We start from the raw sequence: 17,794 nt of genomic DNA, 5'->3' as shown, positions 1-17,794 counted from the left end.
ATCCCGTTAACTATCCCTCGGGCTGACTAATTGCCCCCCCCCCTCCAAAAAAAAAAAAACTTGCAAAAATGGGTCCTAATTGGGCACACCTCGTGAGATTCATCAGTGAAGAAGATGGCCAAATCCACCTTGGCGAAGTCGATCCAAGCAAGTATCCAGATGTTGGGATCGCAATATTTAACGGCGAGAGAGTTGCGGTCAAGTTGGTCAAAGGGTCGATCTTCGATGGCACGGTAACAGACACAACTGTGCACATTGCCAGAGTATGTATTCCGCAATCCTGAACACCTGGAATCCAATATATTCGAAACTAACTACTCCGATTCGAAAACAGCTTCTGGCTCCCATTGGAATTGAAGAAGTGCCCATTATCCGGTGCATGGGACTCAACTATCGCGACCATGCCAAAGAGGCGAACATGCCCATTCCGGATGTGCCGGTCGTCTTTATCAAACCGCGCACGGCACTCAACGGACCCCATCCTGCAAAGATAAACGTGCCCAAGATTGCACAGGATGGCTCCAGCGACTATGAAGCAGAGCTATCGATTATTCTGTCTAAGACTGGTCGAGATATTCCCGAGTCAGAGGCCATGGAATATGTGTTGGGGTATACCTGCAGCAATGATGTTAGTGCTCGAACACAGCAGTTCAAGAACAGCCAGTGGTCCTTCTCAAAAGGTGCGACACAGACCAGTTGCCTCATTATGTCCCAAGCCCATTAGTGTTGTCACTTACCCAGAGCTGACTTGATTTGATGGAAAGGTCTTGACGGATCTTGTCCACTGGGCCCGGTCCTTGTGTCTCCCTCCGCCATTGGCAACCCGCATAATCTGCAAATTAAAGCCATCCATAATGGCACTGTGGTGCAAGACTCAAACACTAGGTTAGTCTATCTGAAGGATCGATTGTTGCCACCATGTCAACTCTCCAAGGTAGCTGATATTTTTACTTTTTTTTAAGGGAAATGATCTTCGATATTGCAAAAACTATTGCATTTCTCTCTCAGGGGACCACTCTAGAAAAGGGCACCATTATCATGACCGGAACGGGTCCTGGAATTGGCGCTATGCGTAACCCTAAGGTTGTCCTGAAACACGGCGATGATATGAGAGTGGAAATTGAGAAAATCGGGACTTTGATCAACGAAGTCTACTATGAGTAAGAGTAACAAATAGTGAGAAATGTTTTTCGTGATTATCCAAATAAATGAGAGCATTTGCCTTCGCCTACCTAGACGCGCAAAAGTAATAGCAGTAGCAGCCTTTCGTACATAGCCAAGCCCCTGCCATTTCATATGATTCAATATGAGTGATATCTTTCAGCTCGAGGAAAATCTCTTGGCGCGGATTCGTCTTGCGCAAACTTGCCCAGGAAGAATATAATGTGGACCAATATTCAGCTTCTGACTAGAGAAGTGCATGGAATACTTGGCGAATATACATACAGGTATATCATTTCTGGTTAATAGCTTAATTAATGAATTATCTCAATCAGATGCCGCAATGCAAGTTTTTGTACGCAGCGTATTATACTCACTTTTTATTCATTTTTACGGCTCAGGCTGCCATTGATAAACCCTTTGTCAGTATATTCTTTATCTATAAGATCTTCAAAGAGGAGCCGAAGAGTTGGTTCAATATAACAGTTATGGCTTCGCCTATCCATCATATTTCAGCCGGATCAGAAACGGAACAATGTGAGTACTATACATCAAGGTATCCTAGAATGGTTCTCATAACTGTAAGGAGCTTCGATTCGCATGCTTCAGTATCCTTGAGAACTTCCGGTGCTCTCCACGCTACGAATCGATCGGGTCGCACCAACACGGCTCCAGATTCCTCCACGCCTCGCAAGTTCTCCCACTCAAAGTAAACGTCCTCCCAATCTTGTCTGAACCCAATATAATGCACCTGGATTGGAACCTTAAGCATTTCGGCAACATTTTCAGCTGCTTTCTTCCATCGCCCACCTCCGATTCCACTCAAGAGGACAAAAGAGCCATGGCCAGCAATGTCGACTGTCGAAATAGGCTGTCCCGGGATTGCTTTGTTGAGCCACACATGAGGTAATCGAGATCCGGGATAAGTGCTTGATTCATGAAACAAGATGCTATCTTCAGCTGCCCGTCTGGATGGCGCATAGGGGTTGGGCTCATCAGCTGTGTAGACACCTCGGCCGTCGTAATGTTGATTCATTTCAACTCCCAATCCATGGAATTCATGAGAAGTGTGCTTGATTGCCGCATGCAGGGCACGGCGGCGGTTTGATCCTTCTGGTGTCGCACTCTTTAACTCCTTCAAAATCCCCTTCCGGATGGACAAGTCCGTGGGCAACATGCCTAGTGCCTCCCACACGAGAAAGTGGTCGCGGTATGCCTGATTCGCTCGGGTGATAATCGAATGACCCACAGGCTGTCTCTCAATGGAGTACGTGGATAGAAGAGACGGTGACGCCAGCCCTTTGTGAACATATGCGACCTTCCAGGCGAGATTGAAGGCATCTTGGATGCAGGTGTTCGATCCAAGCCCGTTTAATGGAGGGTGACGGTGCACGGCATCACCAAGACAGAAGCTAGGAATAAAACGCCGTTGTCAGAGACATTACGATCATCAGATTGACGGAGCCAAGACTCACATGTTACCCTCTGAATATTTCTCCGCGACGATCTCATTGATATACCACGTGGAGATATCCAAGATCTCTGCAGGTGTATCATCACCAATAAACTCCTGGACTCTCTTTTGATACGCATTTTTAGACGGCTTGCCTTGCGAACGGTCATAGTTACGATCTGGGAATAGAATGAACATCCACTCATTCCATGGCTTCACCATACGAACGATTCCCATCCAGCCAAAGTCGGGGTGCTCTCGATCTGGTTGCATAACCCAATGAAGATTGCCCGTTCGGTTTTTAACTAAATGGGAGAGGTCGGCTTTGACCAGCACGTTGATTGCGATACCTTGACCAGGCTGAACCACCAGAGGCAAGTTAAGTTGTTTCACCACCACGCTCCTGGCACCGTCAGCCCCGAAAAGATATCGTGTTTGGATCTGGTATTCCTTGTCTGTCATCTTATCGTGGATATTGGCAGTGATCAAGCCGGTCTTCGAGTCGCTAAAGAAAGAAACAAGCGTGGAATCAAAACGACACTTGAAGCCTTTTAAAGCTGCATGCCGAACCAGAACTGGTTCCAAGATCGTCTGCGGCAGATCAAATGGTTCACATGGGCTGGCTAGTTCATAATCTCCCTAAGTCCTTGCGTCAATCCACCTCTCTTGACAGAATAAGAGAGGACCCACTGATCTCACCTTTCTTCTAGGGTCATTTCCCCAGGAGTGGATGCGTGCGTACTCCTCGCCTGCCATACTATGACACCATCGTGTGTGTTGCATATGATCTGCCCCCGTGGATCCCAAGTTTTCCAGTTCGTCATATAGACCAATATCTCGTAGACACTCTGAATGGACAAGTCAATGTGTCAATAACAAATCCTTATTTGCTACCCTGGCAGAATACTGACCCAGTGCCGCCATATTAGTAATATGTGCGCGAGGTGTATTCGCTGTTCCTGGAGCACTGCTGATCATGATGCCCTTCAGCCCTTCATAGCGTTAGCACCAAGTAGCGACTGCCATACCAATGCAGTAAAACAAACCATGAGAACCAAGAAAGCAAGCCAAGGCTGCCCCGGCAGGACCTGCCCCAACAATGAGGAATTCCGTATCGACTGCATGATCCGACGCTGGAGCTGAACAGCTGCGCCGGGCGGTGGTTGGTATTCCGCCTATTCCTGGAGTCTCTTCTGCTCCGTCAGATCGGGTCGCGCCGTTGTCGTTCGTATTGTAAGGCGCCATTTTCTCTTGCGATGTTTTGTGTCCGTAAAGACGTGTTTTCAAATTGATGCCGTGTTTTATAACGAATCTGCGCAAATTCATGAGAGGAGCGTAGAATAAATTAATCTCCATTATAAATGGACCGTTCGTAGTGGTGTGGACTGTTTCAGCTGCTAGGAAGCCCAAGAGTCAGTGCGGAGGCGTTTGCATATACCTAACTAAACTGTGCCGAAGATAGTCCGTCCTCCCACTCCCCCCCAAGCGGCACCACTTTCTTATGCTCTCTCGGGAAAACCTCGTGCAGATTTCGTAAAACCACTCTCCCCACTATTGAGATTTGCTTTTGTTTCGGGTCCAAGGAATTATGAAGAAGATGATCAAAAGCCTCGTGTTGATGATAGTTGGGCCAGAACAGCTCACCTGTCATTCGACCTCTTCCCTTGACAAACCAAGAAAGGGCGAGAAGGACGAGAATGCACCGAGCATTGTTATTGTTGCAAGTTTGAGAAGGATTTGTGGAATCAAAGCCTCGTCCTACAAGCCTCAAGGAAGCCAATTATTGCTAATTATACCAGTAGTTCGACTCCAGTTTTCCCCAGAAAAAGAATAGATGGAAGGGAGGAGGAATGCGGGGCCCAAGCATTCCGTGCCAATTCCGCGCCAATTTCGCGCAGACTTCGCAGCATCTCGCACCTTGTTATATTCTGGAAAGGGCTGGGGGTATGATGCTCAGTTTGATGCATGCTTTCTAGGCATCATTTGTAACTTTGTGATTCGTGCTTGCCCCCTACCTAGATAGGTCACGTTGAACGTGAATATTGGCTCATGATTCTGATGCTGCTACGTGCAGTTGGTGTCTATAATCTCGCTTTCTCTCACCTCCTCACCCTTTCTGTAGTCGACACACTCTTCTTCCTCTCGCCCTGAGTCGCGCGACCGTTAAACGGCGATTAGCTGTTCCTCCACTAGTTTAGGCGAAATGATTGGCACGCATTGGCATTTGGTATGCGATGTGCTTTTTGGGACCGCTTCAGAATGAGATGCAATACGGAGAAAAAGCTCCGGGCTTAGCTCTATCTCCACTAATGACCACCCAGTGCTTGGGGGGGGGCATATCCCATGAGTTGGCCAGGTTTTTTGTTCTTCCGACGATTATCGATACCTAGTAACTCTTCGACCCTAAACCACCTACATCATTGTCAAAGAGCCATTTACTCCTGATTTAAGATAGCACACTTCTTCCGCCTATCTTCAGTCAATATGCTTCAAAACTTCGGATCTTTCCGATCCTCAATGATGTACAAGGGCTCCATATTGAAGACCACCGTTGCTGTCCCGAAAGCTTGGTTCTTCAGCTAGTGAAAATGAAGTATATTTGATAGACCCACTAATCAGCACAGAAAGTTCCTCATTAGGGAGCTCTCCACATTAAAGATTATACACAGTATCAATAAAAAGTGTTTCGGAAACAGTAAAAAGGAAACATACAACAGGAGGGATTCGCTGGTGGTCACCCACCCAACTACTAACCTCCCGGCGTGTGGCTTGAGTACGGCTGAGCGGACGGGAAGCCCTATTTTCCACACCCTGTGGTCGTATGTATTTGATTTTTGACTTGAAGCAATATAGATAAATGCATAAAAGTTTCCAATGTGGCTAACAGTTGGAAGGGGTTTCCTTTTCTTTTGTCACCTGTTTTTGCTTTCATAAGACAAGGGTTCTTTGCCGTGAGTCTTTAATGCGAACTTGATGTTCTTCTCTGTTGATATGGGCTTTCCTGGCCCCTTCTTGCATTGCCACAATGACATATACGCCTAAACTTTGAACCTCATCAGCGCCGACCATGCCCACTAATACAACTAATGAAACCTGGATATCCACATGTACATAAATGAATAATGTGGATTTTGAAAACCACTGTCTGTGTGGGTCAAAGCCCAGATTACAGTATACACTTAGAAACGATGTGTGCTCCCTCTAACAACACTTAGTACATTCTAGATCCTCACACCATAGCAGCAAGTTTAGCAGTCATGAAGCCATGGCTTGCGATAGACTCAAGATTGACGCTACATGTTGAAGCTGACAATCCTTCCAAGACAGGCTGATCATATAGTATATAATATGTACTTTCAATCTGGGTTTAGTGATACTCCAGACACTGCTAAGAGAGTCTAGTAGCATCACGCAGGCTCGACCCGGCAGCGTTGAGGAATCATTTTCCGAATAGTTCCTACTCCATAGGAATAAACAGGTCCATCGTCCTCAAGTCGTATCCTTGCTCTCAAAAAAAGTGATCTACTCCGGAACTACTCCCAACCCTAACAAGAGCCTTTAATACGGACTTAACTTCTTGTAGTACTTCTTAATATGCATCTTCCAGACTATTGCCCGTTGGGAATGGGCAGCTGAGGGCTCATATCTCTATATGTCTTTCTTCTTAGCATATGAACATACACTGTATGTTCGTGGAAATCGCTGTCTCATGTCTCAAATTTTGTACCTTGGATCCTATAAGCCAGTTAGCTGTTGATGGGACGAGCTACGGTAGAAAATCTCTACGTAGAGCGAAGATCTGAGTGATAGAATTCCTGTAATTAGTTTCTAACACAAAGTAAGCTACCTTTATACCATAGACTTCTACTCTTCACTCTAAACCTATCTATGTTGATGAAAGGATCAAATGTGATCAATAGAACACCGTGACAGTCTAGCGGACTTGGGCCTTCAGAAGAAGTAGAATTGTGATAAAGAAATCTCCACAGCTTGTCTCCCCTCAGAGCTTGGGAGAAACCTCTGGTTATACGCCCAAGACCCACGAGTTCTAGCTACCATAGAATACAAAAACAGAGCAAAGAAGAACACACGCTATCCTCCACCCGTCTGCAACGGTATATTGTCCAGGTTATAGGTCACCAACCAATCATCGGCAGGCTTATGTTCAGGCAGTTTGAGCTCCGGGTTGTGCCTGTTCATTCCCTTTGCAAACAGCACCCTGGCATAGGGAGGGTCAAACACGAATGTCGTTTCACCGGCCACAGAGTTTTTCAATTCCGCTGTAGCTGTAACCTCGTCTATGCGGAGCAAAGCGAAGCAAGTAATATAGAAGAGAAGGCTGCGCGAAAGGACCTAGGTTCTAATTGACTAAAACGTATAGATTCTGATTAATTATTGAATTCACTCATGATAACTATTTTTTCCTGCTTCCACTTATATAATCTGATCTGTGTTCAATCAGTCCTGCGACTCCTGCCTAATCTATATAGATAAGTTAAAATTGCTTTCTGATAATTGCTAGAACTACCTGACTCATATAGGTAGGTTAAGCCTAACCTAGGTAGGTTGAATTGCTTGCCAATAATTGCTTGAGCTATATAGTTAGGTTAAATCACTGGAGCTATCTGACCTAGGGTTGTGCGATTGCTCTGCTGCTGCCCACGCCTTGCCAGTTCCTTGAGCTGGCTGCCCCTAAGAGAGAATTATTGGTGGGTGGTCACGCGCTAAAAGCTGACATCTATTTGACATTCGAAAATATGAACCTTGTGGCGATGCAACTATGACATGCAGATTTGTCAATGTTACTACCTGTAGTGGGTTATGCTCGTGGTGATCGATGATTCGTGAGATCCTTGAATGCGTAATGCTGTTTATCTGTCCCATGTCCACTTCCTCAATTCATCCCAGTCGCCTTGTACAGAGGGCTGGCGGAAGTGATTTGCTACCTGGCAGCTGGGCCGGACCGCTCTGATCCGATATATCCGTCCCATTTAGCAGATATGGCAAGGAAGTAGTTGGAATATTGTTATGATAAGTATTAAGTTGCTATACAATCAAATTATGGAAGGATAAGTCTTTCTTACTATGACCAGATCAAAAGAGGTTGTTGTACCGATAAAACCACCTGACTGGAAGTCCATGGATAAGAAGGCGAGGGAGGGGGGAGATCGGAAGAGTACAAAAGCTTAGCAGCTGCAACCTTTTATGACTGGATTCTCTTCTATAGACCTTATCCTTGAATCTACTTATGGAAATTTAAAAGGTACATATTTAGGTAATTATACAAGTGTAGTTCGAAAAGGATTAAATTTTGGAGTAGGTTAATTTATTATCTCGGAAGTATTCTTTAATTGCGAGTATATATTTTTCCCGTATTAAGAAGGTATATCTCCTTCACGTAGACAGATGAAGCTCTTTTTTGAGAGCTTCAAGACCTGGCTACGAGGATCAGGTTCTAGCTTTGAGAATTATCAGTCTTCAGGTTTATTTTGTGTCATCATCCACCTAAATTGGAATCAGAAACGTTTCTTGGGTGTAATAGAAGAATAATATAAACACTTATATCTTCCCGGTATTTAACAGCTCTATCGTACCTTTCATCAGTAGCTGGAGCTCTCGTTTTGTGGCGCATCTCTCACTATATTCCTTTTCTGTATCTTACTGGTACTCTGTGGTAAAACCATGCACTATTGTTGCTATTATGCTACGGCAATGACTTCCGGATCATGATAAAAATTTAATATGAAAATAACATGTCTTCCTGACTATAAATGCACTGTATCTATATTTAAGGGTAGATTGGTGTCTGCTTCGATTGACTTATAGCAGACAAATGTGGATATCACTTCTATTCTGCTTTATGGTACGCCTGAAAGTCTAGAGTATGGAGTGGACCAGGCTCTGTGTCCGAAATCTGAACATTGGGAGTAGAAGCAGCAGCCTCAGTCATACTACACCTGTCTTCTCAGTAGTCTGTCATGCTGCATGCTGACATTTCGTTTGGCTTCTTACTTTGTGTGTGTGTGTGTGTGTGTGTGTGTGTGTGTGTGTGTGTGTGTGTGTGTGTGTGTGTGTGTGTGTGTGTGTGTGAGACACTGTATGTACTTACATACCGCATACATGCCATACCACTGCCAATGTCCTGTTTTGTATAACCACATTATATCCAAAATAGGGATACTGTCAGTGAGCCTTATCTACCATGCAACACAAGGGATGTCTGATGACCTTGGCCAATGTCTCGGAGTTTTACCCCTGGCCAAGACATTTAATTCTCCGCAATGTTAGATTCAACTACCGTCCAGGCTCACGAAAAGGAATACATATACGACGTTTGTCGTACAAAATGCCTGGGCATCTTATCATATGATATGTAATCATCAATCTAACACGCAATATAACGTCGCGTCCGAAGGTAGTATCCACCATCAACTCGCACGGAGCAAAGGTTCCGAGTGAGCCCCCCTGAACACTGCAGGCGCAGACAAGAGAAACGGTGACTCTCGCCCAGTGCAAGATGGATTCGCTGACATGACAAGGCGATTGCTTGCAGAAACATCCGAAAAAAAAAAAAAAAAAAAAAAAACTCTGTTGCAATCCCAAAGGCTCGTTCACCTCCGGAAAGCGTAACCGGCTGCAAGTCCGCCAATTCTCACGTTATCTGGACTAAGAGTGGAAGTGAATATAGTGGAAAAAGAGTGGCGTCCACCCATGGGAACAGCTTCATTATCGGGGAGTTGAAGTTGCGTGGTCATTCTTGGTGTCTGTCAAAAGTGTCCAAGACTCGATATAAGAGATGATGCTACCTGTACTTCATCGACTGTGGAACCTGATGCCCTTCGGATCAGTGATACATGGTTCATTGCCAATGGGTCCATGGCTTGGACAGAGAGAGAGACCCTTTGGATCCTGTGGAGTGACGAACTAGGTAATGAGATTGTCCCGGCAACTTTGTTGCACATCAGCCACAATTGAACAAGATTTGAAGTGCTATAGATCTAGATTCCGTTGGTCCTAACTCATACCGTAAGAGTCTCTTCCAGAAAGTTATATGATATTGAGGCGGGGAAGCTCTGTGACACGCAATGTCACTTGTACTATCATCCCATGTTGGCTCGGAGATATCGTGATTGGAGGCTACCAGGAGGACAGGCTGCACAAGGACGGCCATAGACAGCTTAGGCTATCTGGAGAGTAGTATTGTCTCTTACCAACAAATCGATACGGACGTTCGCGGGCACTGAGCTGCATTTGACGTGCCACAATGTCAGCTTATATGTTACATTCAAACATTTACTTCCCCGCGTTTCCTTCTGTCTGCGCATGGGAAGCCTTCAGACATTGTCTATAACTATGCGGGTTCATGCCTCCTTTAGAGATTTCTTGTATTCTCTAACGATCGAGACTTCAAAACCAGATCTACCTGCCATTGGAACAATTCATTGACACCGTTTTCTGTGCTCAGAATGAAGTTCTACATACCCTTGACCCTTCTGTTTGCAGCATTGGCTATTGGTGCTCCAGCAGAGGCAGAGACAGATGATTCTGTTTCAACGGACGCTGAAGCTGCCCCGGCATATTGCCGTGACATCACTCGATACAATAAGTGTCTCAGGGTACAGAATCCTCCCATCACTTTGCGGGCAGGATCGTACTAACGGTAATTTGATAGTCTTGTGGAAGTCACAACGAAAGATGCCGTCGGGTGAGTCGAATAGATTTTAAATATGTGGAGCACAAGCAATTGACTAGGTGTCTTTGCCCAAACAGGCATGCTACACACATTGGTGCTAGCTAACCAGCTTTTATGCGCCGCCTCCTTGAATGGATATGTTGGGTTAGGTTGGGCTGGGTGCTTTTCCGGACCCAATTGCTTTCAAGTGGCTCTCCATTTTCAACAACCAGAGAGCCATTGCGAGATGTGCCCTTTTCTCGGGAATGACTTGTGGCAAGGTGTTATCCGACATGATTGTTTGCTTGATTGTTTGGTGTTTTGATTCCACGAAACCCTATCCTCTCATTTAGTGCTTACTGCAGTGATCAATGAAATTATTATCGCGATAACATCGATGATCAGCAGTAGGGCCCCGGCCATCAAGAATCGAGGGCAGAATATAGCAAAGAGCATTAGGTGGCGTCGTAGGACACTAGCCCATATTGCCGTTGACAACGCCCATACCGAGTAGATCAATACATGGATTGCGAATGAGCTGGTTACACTATGAACTTCCTGAGGGTGTACACCTCGTGATATGATTATAGGGATCGAAAATGCAGCGACAATTGGACCAGCAAAGGTGTTGAGGGTCACAAGCAACGGGGACCAAGGATAGTGAAGGTCCTGGGATAGGATATACGCAGCTTCCCATTGGATACTGGAGAGGGTTGCATTATGGCCGGTGCCAAAGAAATGAAGGGTTCCTAAAAGCGCAGCAATTGTAGGCCCTATACTATTATTCTGAGAGTGATTGAGCAGTTTGCGTAGGCTCAGGATCTGGAAATATAGTATGGACAAAGAACCACCTCCCATTGGACCACTCACTAAAATGCTAATTACTAAGATGGATGTAGTGATGATCATATTGTATCGGACAGGAGTCATAATCGTAGTCCATTCTGTGGTGAGGGCCGTTCCACTGCCAGCAATTGCAGTGATTAGAGTGGCCCGTGAAAAGAAAATGGGAGGCCCCTTAGATAACATGTTGAAGGAACTACCTTCGAGCCAACCATTTCTATTGGCAAAATCAAGGGTCCAATACACAGCATTGAAGAAAAGTGCCATGGGTATGCCAATGTGACACCATGTCCAGACCCCCAGGTTTTCAGATACCAAGTCTGAACCAAAGGCTATTTGAGTGACCAATGGAATGAGTATGACTATCAAATACGGGATGAGCAGCTTCCAGCTCGTGGTGTTACCCAGGCGATGGTAAGTCGTTACGCAAAATGGAAGTTGCTCTTCCCGACAATAACGACTTAGTGACACTACCCTGACCAGTACCATGAATGATACGGAGAGAAGAGCCCCTAGTATACTCTTTCTCCTGTCCAAGGTCCTATATGACATTGAAATGGTACATATACCAAATGTTGCAAGGAAGGCGAGTACAATCTGACCTTCCCATATAGTGTACGAATTGGACGCAAACCCGATAGAGAGTAGAATAGTAAATGCAATCGCTATTGTGTCCAAGAACGTCGGCATCTGAAATTTCGTGGGTGCGTGGATCATCCCAAGCAGATGAAATCGACAGGTGAACAGCATGAGACTACTCATAGTAGCCCCCAGGATCACACCATCCGTCATGCGAGGTTCCTCTGGATCAACTATAACAATATGAATCAAATAAGTCACTATGGATGTCGCAGCCGCCATTTTGATTGCTCTAGAAGAAGCACTGGGGATGAGATTGCATTGGCCCCACACGCAAACACGAAGTAACAGTGCGACGGCTCCAAATGACAGGATTGTCAGCCCCTCTATCATGTACGCCATGTTGAACTGCGCCCATATGCGTTTGTAATGCTCCAATATATTTCCTTGGTAGTCACATAATTCGTGGTATAATGTCTTCAGAGACTCTTTGTCCTGAAAATCAGTTTCTTGCAAAGAGACACTCCGAGGAAAATTCGTAGGGTTGTGCTCTAGGGCGTGCCGGGAATTTTTCATTTTTATTGAGTATTCTCGGTGGAATCGTTCAATTTGTGCAAAGGATAGCATGTATGCATGCACCAGTTGCGCCCAGTTATCCCCAGCTGCTCCAAGGAAAGCCTCTTTGATAGGACACCCTAGGCTATTGAAGGGAATGGGGATTCCCAGAAGGAGCGACAAGGTCGGGACAAGATCTATTTGATAGATGGCTGACTTGTTAAGAAACGAGGCCGGCTCCTGTGGATGCACCAGTAAATGACCAAAATGCCTGCGCCGAGTATACATCCACAACGCCGCCTGTACCTCATTCTCAGTTTCGCCGCCATGGTTTCCATGTTCATCCATTCCATGATCACCTAGAACGACAAGTAACGTGTTTTCGTCGATAGAGTTGACAACCTCTCCTATGACGTGGTCCATTTCCTTCAGTTTATTGCGCATTTCAGGGTGTGCGGGGCCGAACCGATGACCAACGTGATCGACGCCTAAAAGATGGCCAAAAATCACATCCCATTCATCTTGGCGATGGTTAATGAGTGGTATAAGGTGCTCCCCAACGCCCTGGTCGACCGTGTGGAGGTCGGCAACGAGGAAGGAATCGTACGCTTGAGATAGATTGGGTAAGAAATGATTGGGAAACAGCTTTGTCCACGTATCGTCCCCGAGATGCACCAGCCTCTTTCCTGCATTCTGTAGTTGCGTCACGAAATTATCCTCTGAAAGGGCGGAACCGGCAAAATTGGCACCAGCCTCGATGAATGTTGGCAGTGTTCCTGTCATCAATCCCTTCAACCGCTGCAAGGTTGTTGTAGGGGGATCCGCAATGAATGGGAAGAGAACTGCATTTTGGGGTTCTTGCGTTGCTTTCTCGTGTAGTATGGTAAGAGCATTATGGAAAGGCTGATAAGCATCGTTTCCAGATGGCTGTGGTGCATGTGGCACCGCGAAGTCGTATCGTAGCGCATCAATAACCAAGATCACGGCTTTGTCGAAGGATCTGGGCATCCAGCATCCACTCTGAGTAGATTGGAGATAGGAGGATTCATATCTTGGGAATGCTGGCAGTAGGGGACGGGTACACGTGCTGGAGTTCTCCAGCACCCTTCGTGATAACAGGAAGCCCTTGGTGAAAAAATAGAGCCCCACTGCATGAACAACCCTACAATGAGGTAATGAGCAATCAGTAAAATGTCAAGTCGCTCCAAATTCCAAGAGCTATCGAAATCCTTACAGAATCCAAACAAAAAATCCAGGAGAGGCCCATCGGATACCCCTGGTCACCATTCTGCTTGCTTCCGTGACACTGAGCAGTGATTTGAGTACTTGGACAAAGGAGATGATGTACTGTGAGTCTTGTTGAGTGCTCATCATAGAAATCAGTTGTGTGTGAAGAGCTCAGCAAATATGAAGCTGACACTCGCGCCGTTTGTCATTCTGCCCACTTCAGCCGCCTGCTTGACTGCCATCAAGGTGACACAAACACGTCTATCATAAACGTCTTGGTACCGTAGAAACTATATACATAGTATACAAAACAGACGAAGAGATGACGTGAATCTAGCGGGTTCTCTGGCATGGTTAGACCTTGTAAGTGGCTGCAACTTTTCAGGTTTGATATGACTCGGAATGCTAGGCTTAGTGGTCTAGATTATCAATGATCTAGGCAGGTTACTCAATGCAGCCAATCTTGATATACTTCTTGTATTCATAAAGATTTGTGATATTAACACTACTCAAATGCAGTGCCATCCCATTAAAGTGTCTATTACCATGGTAAATTAACCTACATTGACACAAAAGTCCGAAAATGTACAACGGCAATAAATATGACAAAGACTTATTCAAATGCAGGCTCGAAAAAGTGCGCCCGGTGCCCGCCGAATGTCCGTTTCCGATTTCGAACCTCCATCCCGCATACCTCCTGTGCTGGGTTAGCGAGCAGGTCTCGGCGCTTGAGATGGAACTGGGAGTCATGGTCCCAGGACAAAGCGCGAGAGCAGCATTTACAATATCAACTTTTAGCATTAGCTTAATTACAAAATTCTCGAGGAACAAGCCCCTGTGTCTTCCACGCTGTACGGAGTGTACTGCCCCCAAGGTACCCCTTACGTCGACTAGGCATCGACATTCTTGGTCTCCACAGCCAAGCAACCCTACCGAGTTTTACACTTTCACAACCGACCTCTACCCATGTACAACGTCTGTCTTCCAACTCAGCAACGAAACGACGGATTAAATATGCAATACGACTGATTCGTGCACTGCTCTGTACGAAGTACATCGCATATTCCACTTGGCTCTGGTTCATCCATTCCCTTCTGAATGCACTCAGCCCTATAAGGCAGATGGCCCACTTGGTTACCCCAAATGGGGACGGCCAGACGGAGTCTTCCCGAAAGTCACGTCGCTTTGCTGTATTAAAAATTTTATGCCGGGTCCTTCATAGGCACCCACATTGTAACGAACGTTCTGACCTGGTGAAGCGAGGACTCGATTTATAATATTTCATGCTAAAATTTGACATTCCGGAGGATGGAAAGTGAAGAGCAATTTCTACATTCATTTCATGTTGGCAATCAACGATGTGGCAATGTCCCTGAGCAAATAAAATCAACCGCAACCGAGGATGCCATGAATGCCATGAAAAATCAAGACGGAAGTTCGGATTCATGCATGTAACCACACTTCATACGGCTGCCTCCGAGGGTTCCATTTTTCTTCTCCTTGGCTTTTAGTGCCGTTTTATTCCCAGTCATTTCCCAAACACTTATTTCCCTTCTCCCCCTCCTCTCAGTGTAGGAATCTGCCAGGGTCAGACATACACATCAGCCTTAATGATATTGTTGGGTATCCAGCATTCCTTTATGAAAACCTCCGTTGTATCCTCTCTGGTTCCACCTCAAACCTATTCGATGTCTATCGTTCTTCGATGGGTTAACTTTGCTGCACCTTCGCTGTTGTCCCCAGCTGTACCGGGTCCGACAGATATTTCCTAGATGATTATCGAAGTATGATCAACACGTTATCAAGAGAGCATCGCTTTGAGTATTGAAAATGTATTCCGACGAGGCTCCACGGTTCAGCTATTTCTCCTCGCGGACTCAACAAGTCGTTTCGTCTTCCAACTGGGAGGAGATCTTCTCCGACCAGTTTATCAAGCACTTGCAGGAGAGCGAAAGGACTAAAGGGAATGTCTGGTGGCTGGACATTCGCGATGCCACCGAGCAGGATGTCGACATCGTATCTCAGGCACTGTCTATCCATCCTTTGACGGCGGAAGATATCACCATGCGTGAGCCAAGAGAGAAGGTCGAGGTCTTTCGGAACTACTATCTAATCTCGTTTCAGACTTTGGTGAATTTTACCGATGAAAGTGAAGAGAAAGGTAGAGCCAGGTCTCCGGCAAGCATTTTCTCGTCCACACCTTCCTCTGCAGGATGTTACATCCTCGTCTTCAAGAATGGGGCGGTGACCTTCTCTCCTAGTGGAAATGGACACATAAGTCGGGTTAGGGATCGAATTCGTCGTCTCCCTGATCCATCCATCTTGTCAGGTGATTGGGTCTGTTATGCCCTGATGTATGTCTCATGCCTTCCATAAACTCTAAATATCTCTAACACTATTGCACAGAGACGATATCATCGACAGCTTCGAACCATACATGCAAGCCGTGGAACGTGAGTCTGAATCCATCGAGGATCAAGTCTTTATCGCCCGTGTAGACGACGTTAGATCCCTCATCCCTCGTGCCGAAAATCTCCGCAAAAAGATCACGTATCTTATTCGCGCTCTGAGCGGTAAAGTGGACGTCCTGAATGGCTTCGTCAAGCGGTGCCAGGCCAAAGACAAACCCCTCTTTCCCGAAGGTGATCTAATCATGTATCTGGGTGACGTACAAGACCATCTGGTAACCACCATGTCAAGTCTGTCGCACTTTGATGAGATCGTCGGTCGATCGCAGTCAAACTGCCTCGCGCAGATCAGTGCCAATAACCTACGCTTGAGTCTGAACATCAACGAAGTCCTCAGCAAGGTGACCGTCCTGGCCACAATCTTCGTTCCACTGCATATGGTGACAGGTCTTTTTGGAATGAACGTTACGGTCCCTGGTCAGGATGTGCCTGGACTGGCCTGGTTTTTTGGGATTGTGGGTTGTTTTATTGCGTTCATAGTCGTATGTTGCACTATTGCTGCTAGATATAAGCTGCTGTGAACACATTTATAATCTGTTTGATGAATGAAACCATGATACTCTATTCTCTTGCTATGGTAGTTAGGAAACGTCGGATAGTGAAAAAAAGAGATACTCCATGCTTTGTACTTGACAGGCAATCCTTCTCTACGTGACACCATACAAAAGCCAAACCCATAAATCCAGTCTGTCCAAGTAGATTTACCCCCATAGGATAGGGCTATCAAAATGTTTTTACCTAACACATGGAGAAATGCGGATCATTGCATATATTTCGAAGTCATTAGGTTTGATATAGAGTCGACAACCAGACAAAAAATACTTTTGAGTAATGCCAGCTGCTGTCATACTGCAACATGATGAACAAAATATTCCTTAATATCAGTCAACATCTGGATTTCTTTTCCAGCTTTTTCATTTCAAAATTTCGTTGCCAACCCCAGTATTATCATAGTTTTTGGTTAAGTCTAACCTGATGATGAACTCTACTATGTCTCTCTTGATGTAGATTACCCACACTTCTGCATTAAGCCAGTAAGCCCATAACGCGTATGCTGCACGAAGAATCTATGATGGTGATATGTTGAAATAAACGACTAGCCTATTACCTCTATACTAAGAAGAACCAAACATGGTTAACTGATTTGCGTTGTAGCCTTAACTTGGCTATGATATGAAGTGGTGAGAAACAAGTTGTGCTAGTAGAGTAGCAGTAACAAACTTACAGATTTAATGGTATCGGGGCTTAGCGTCCAACTTGTCGCTCCCTTCACCAATCTTGATTCCCTGATAAGTCCCGAAACCCTACTTCCTCCGTACTTATTCTTCTTCCTTTTGCTCCTGCTAGGTTCACCAGTATGAGCAGTGAAATAAAGGTTTGGCAGGATATATTCTCGCCGTCTACCCGTTTTTCCTCCGCGCCTTCATGCTATTCGCATTATATGGATTGAAAATCCTGACGCATTTAACTAGAACCTTCTCTATTTTGTAATCATGTTCTGATGGTGTATAGGTGAAACTGCTTGATAGAAATCTGTCATTTGAGGATATCCAGTAGATATAAAACAGGTTAAATATACCAAGCCTCGTGACTAGAGTTGATCGGGTTCCCTGCTAAACCCGCCCCGAACCCACCCCCAACCCAGCGATTTTCGGGGGCGGGTTCTAGATCTTATATGCTCTGGGGTTTCAGGCTTCGAAGTCAAAACCTACCAGAAAACCTACAAAAAACATGCAAAACTTATGTAACCTAAAAATCAATATTTTTCTAGAATTCTCTTTATATTTCTATATAGATCTAGAGTATATATATAAAGTACCAATTCTATACAGATAG

At 45.4% G+C, this 17,794-nt stretch overlaps 4 protein-coding genes across 4 annotated transcripts; 2 read left to right on the top strand and 2 right to left on the bottom strand.

The window, feature by feature from the left end:
* Nucleotides 1–37: 37 nt before the first annotated feature.
* On the top strand, nucleotides 38–1,164 carry BDV27DRAFT_169172 (fumarylacetoacetate hydrolase family protein; the record flags this gene model as incomplete). Its single annotated transcript, XM_032074968.1, has 4 exons — nucleotides 38–263; nucleotides 335–680; nucleotides 765–885; nucleotides 963–1,164. Exons 1-4 carry the CDS (start codon nucleotides 69–71, stop codon nucleotides 1,162–1,164), a joined length of 864 nt encoding a protein of 287 aa, XP_031921866.1. The 5' UTR covers nucleotides 38–68.
* Nucleotides 1,165–1,705: 541 nt separating this feature from the next.
* Nucleotides 1,706–3,859, bottom strand: BDV27DRAFT_163263 (FAD binding domain-containing protein; the record flags this gene model as incomplete). The annotated part of the gene is made up of 5 exons (XM_032073526.1): nucleotides 1,706–2,573; nucleotides 2,637–3,253; nucleotides 3,314–3,462; nucleotides 3,526–3,606; nucleotides 3,661–3,859. The coding sequence occupies 5 exons, from the start codon at nucleotides 3,857–3,859 to the stop codon at nucleotides 1,706–1,708; spliced, it is 1,914 nt and encodes a 637-aa protein (XP_031921865.1).
* A 6,772-nt stretch (nucleotides 3,860–10,631) lies between these two features.
* Nucleotides 10,632–13,271, bottom strand: BDV27DRAFT_163262 (GPI ethanolamine phosphate transferase 3; the record flags this gene model as incomplete). The annotated part of the gene is made up of 1 exon (XM_032073525.1): nucleotides 10,632–13,271. The coding sequence occupies one exon, from the start codon at nucleotides 13,269–13,271 to the stop codon at nucleotides 10,632–10,634; it is 2,640 nt and encodes an 879-aa protein (XP_031921864.1).
* A 2,283-nt stretch (nucleotides 13,272–15,554) lies between these two features.
* BDV27DRAFT_150152 (magnesium transporter CorA family protein) lies at nucleotides 15,555–16,479 on the top strand (the record flags this gene model as incomplete). Its single annotated transcript, XM_032071179.1, has 2 exons — nucleotides 15,555–15,844; nucleotides 15,897–16,479. 2 exons carry the CDS (start codon nucleotides 15,555–15,557, stop codon nucleotides 16,477–16,479), a joined length of 873 nt encoding a protein of 290 aa, XP_031921863.1.
* Nucleotides 16,480–17,794: the final 1,315 nt, after the last annotated feature.

This window comes from Aspergillus caelatus, assembly GCF_009193585.1.
Source record: "Aspergillus caelatus strain CBS 763.97 unplaced genomic scaffold BDV27scaffold_307, whole genome shotgun sequence".
NCBI classification, from domain to species: Eukaryota; Fungi; Ascomycota; class Eurotiomycetes; order Eurotiales; family Aspergillaceae; genus Aspergillus; species Aspergillus caelatus.
Note: the sequence above shows the minus strand (reverse complement) of the source record. Positions and strands in the feature narration are given on the sequence as shown.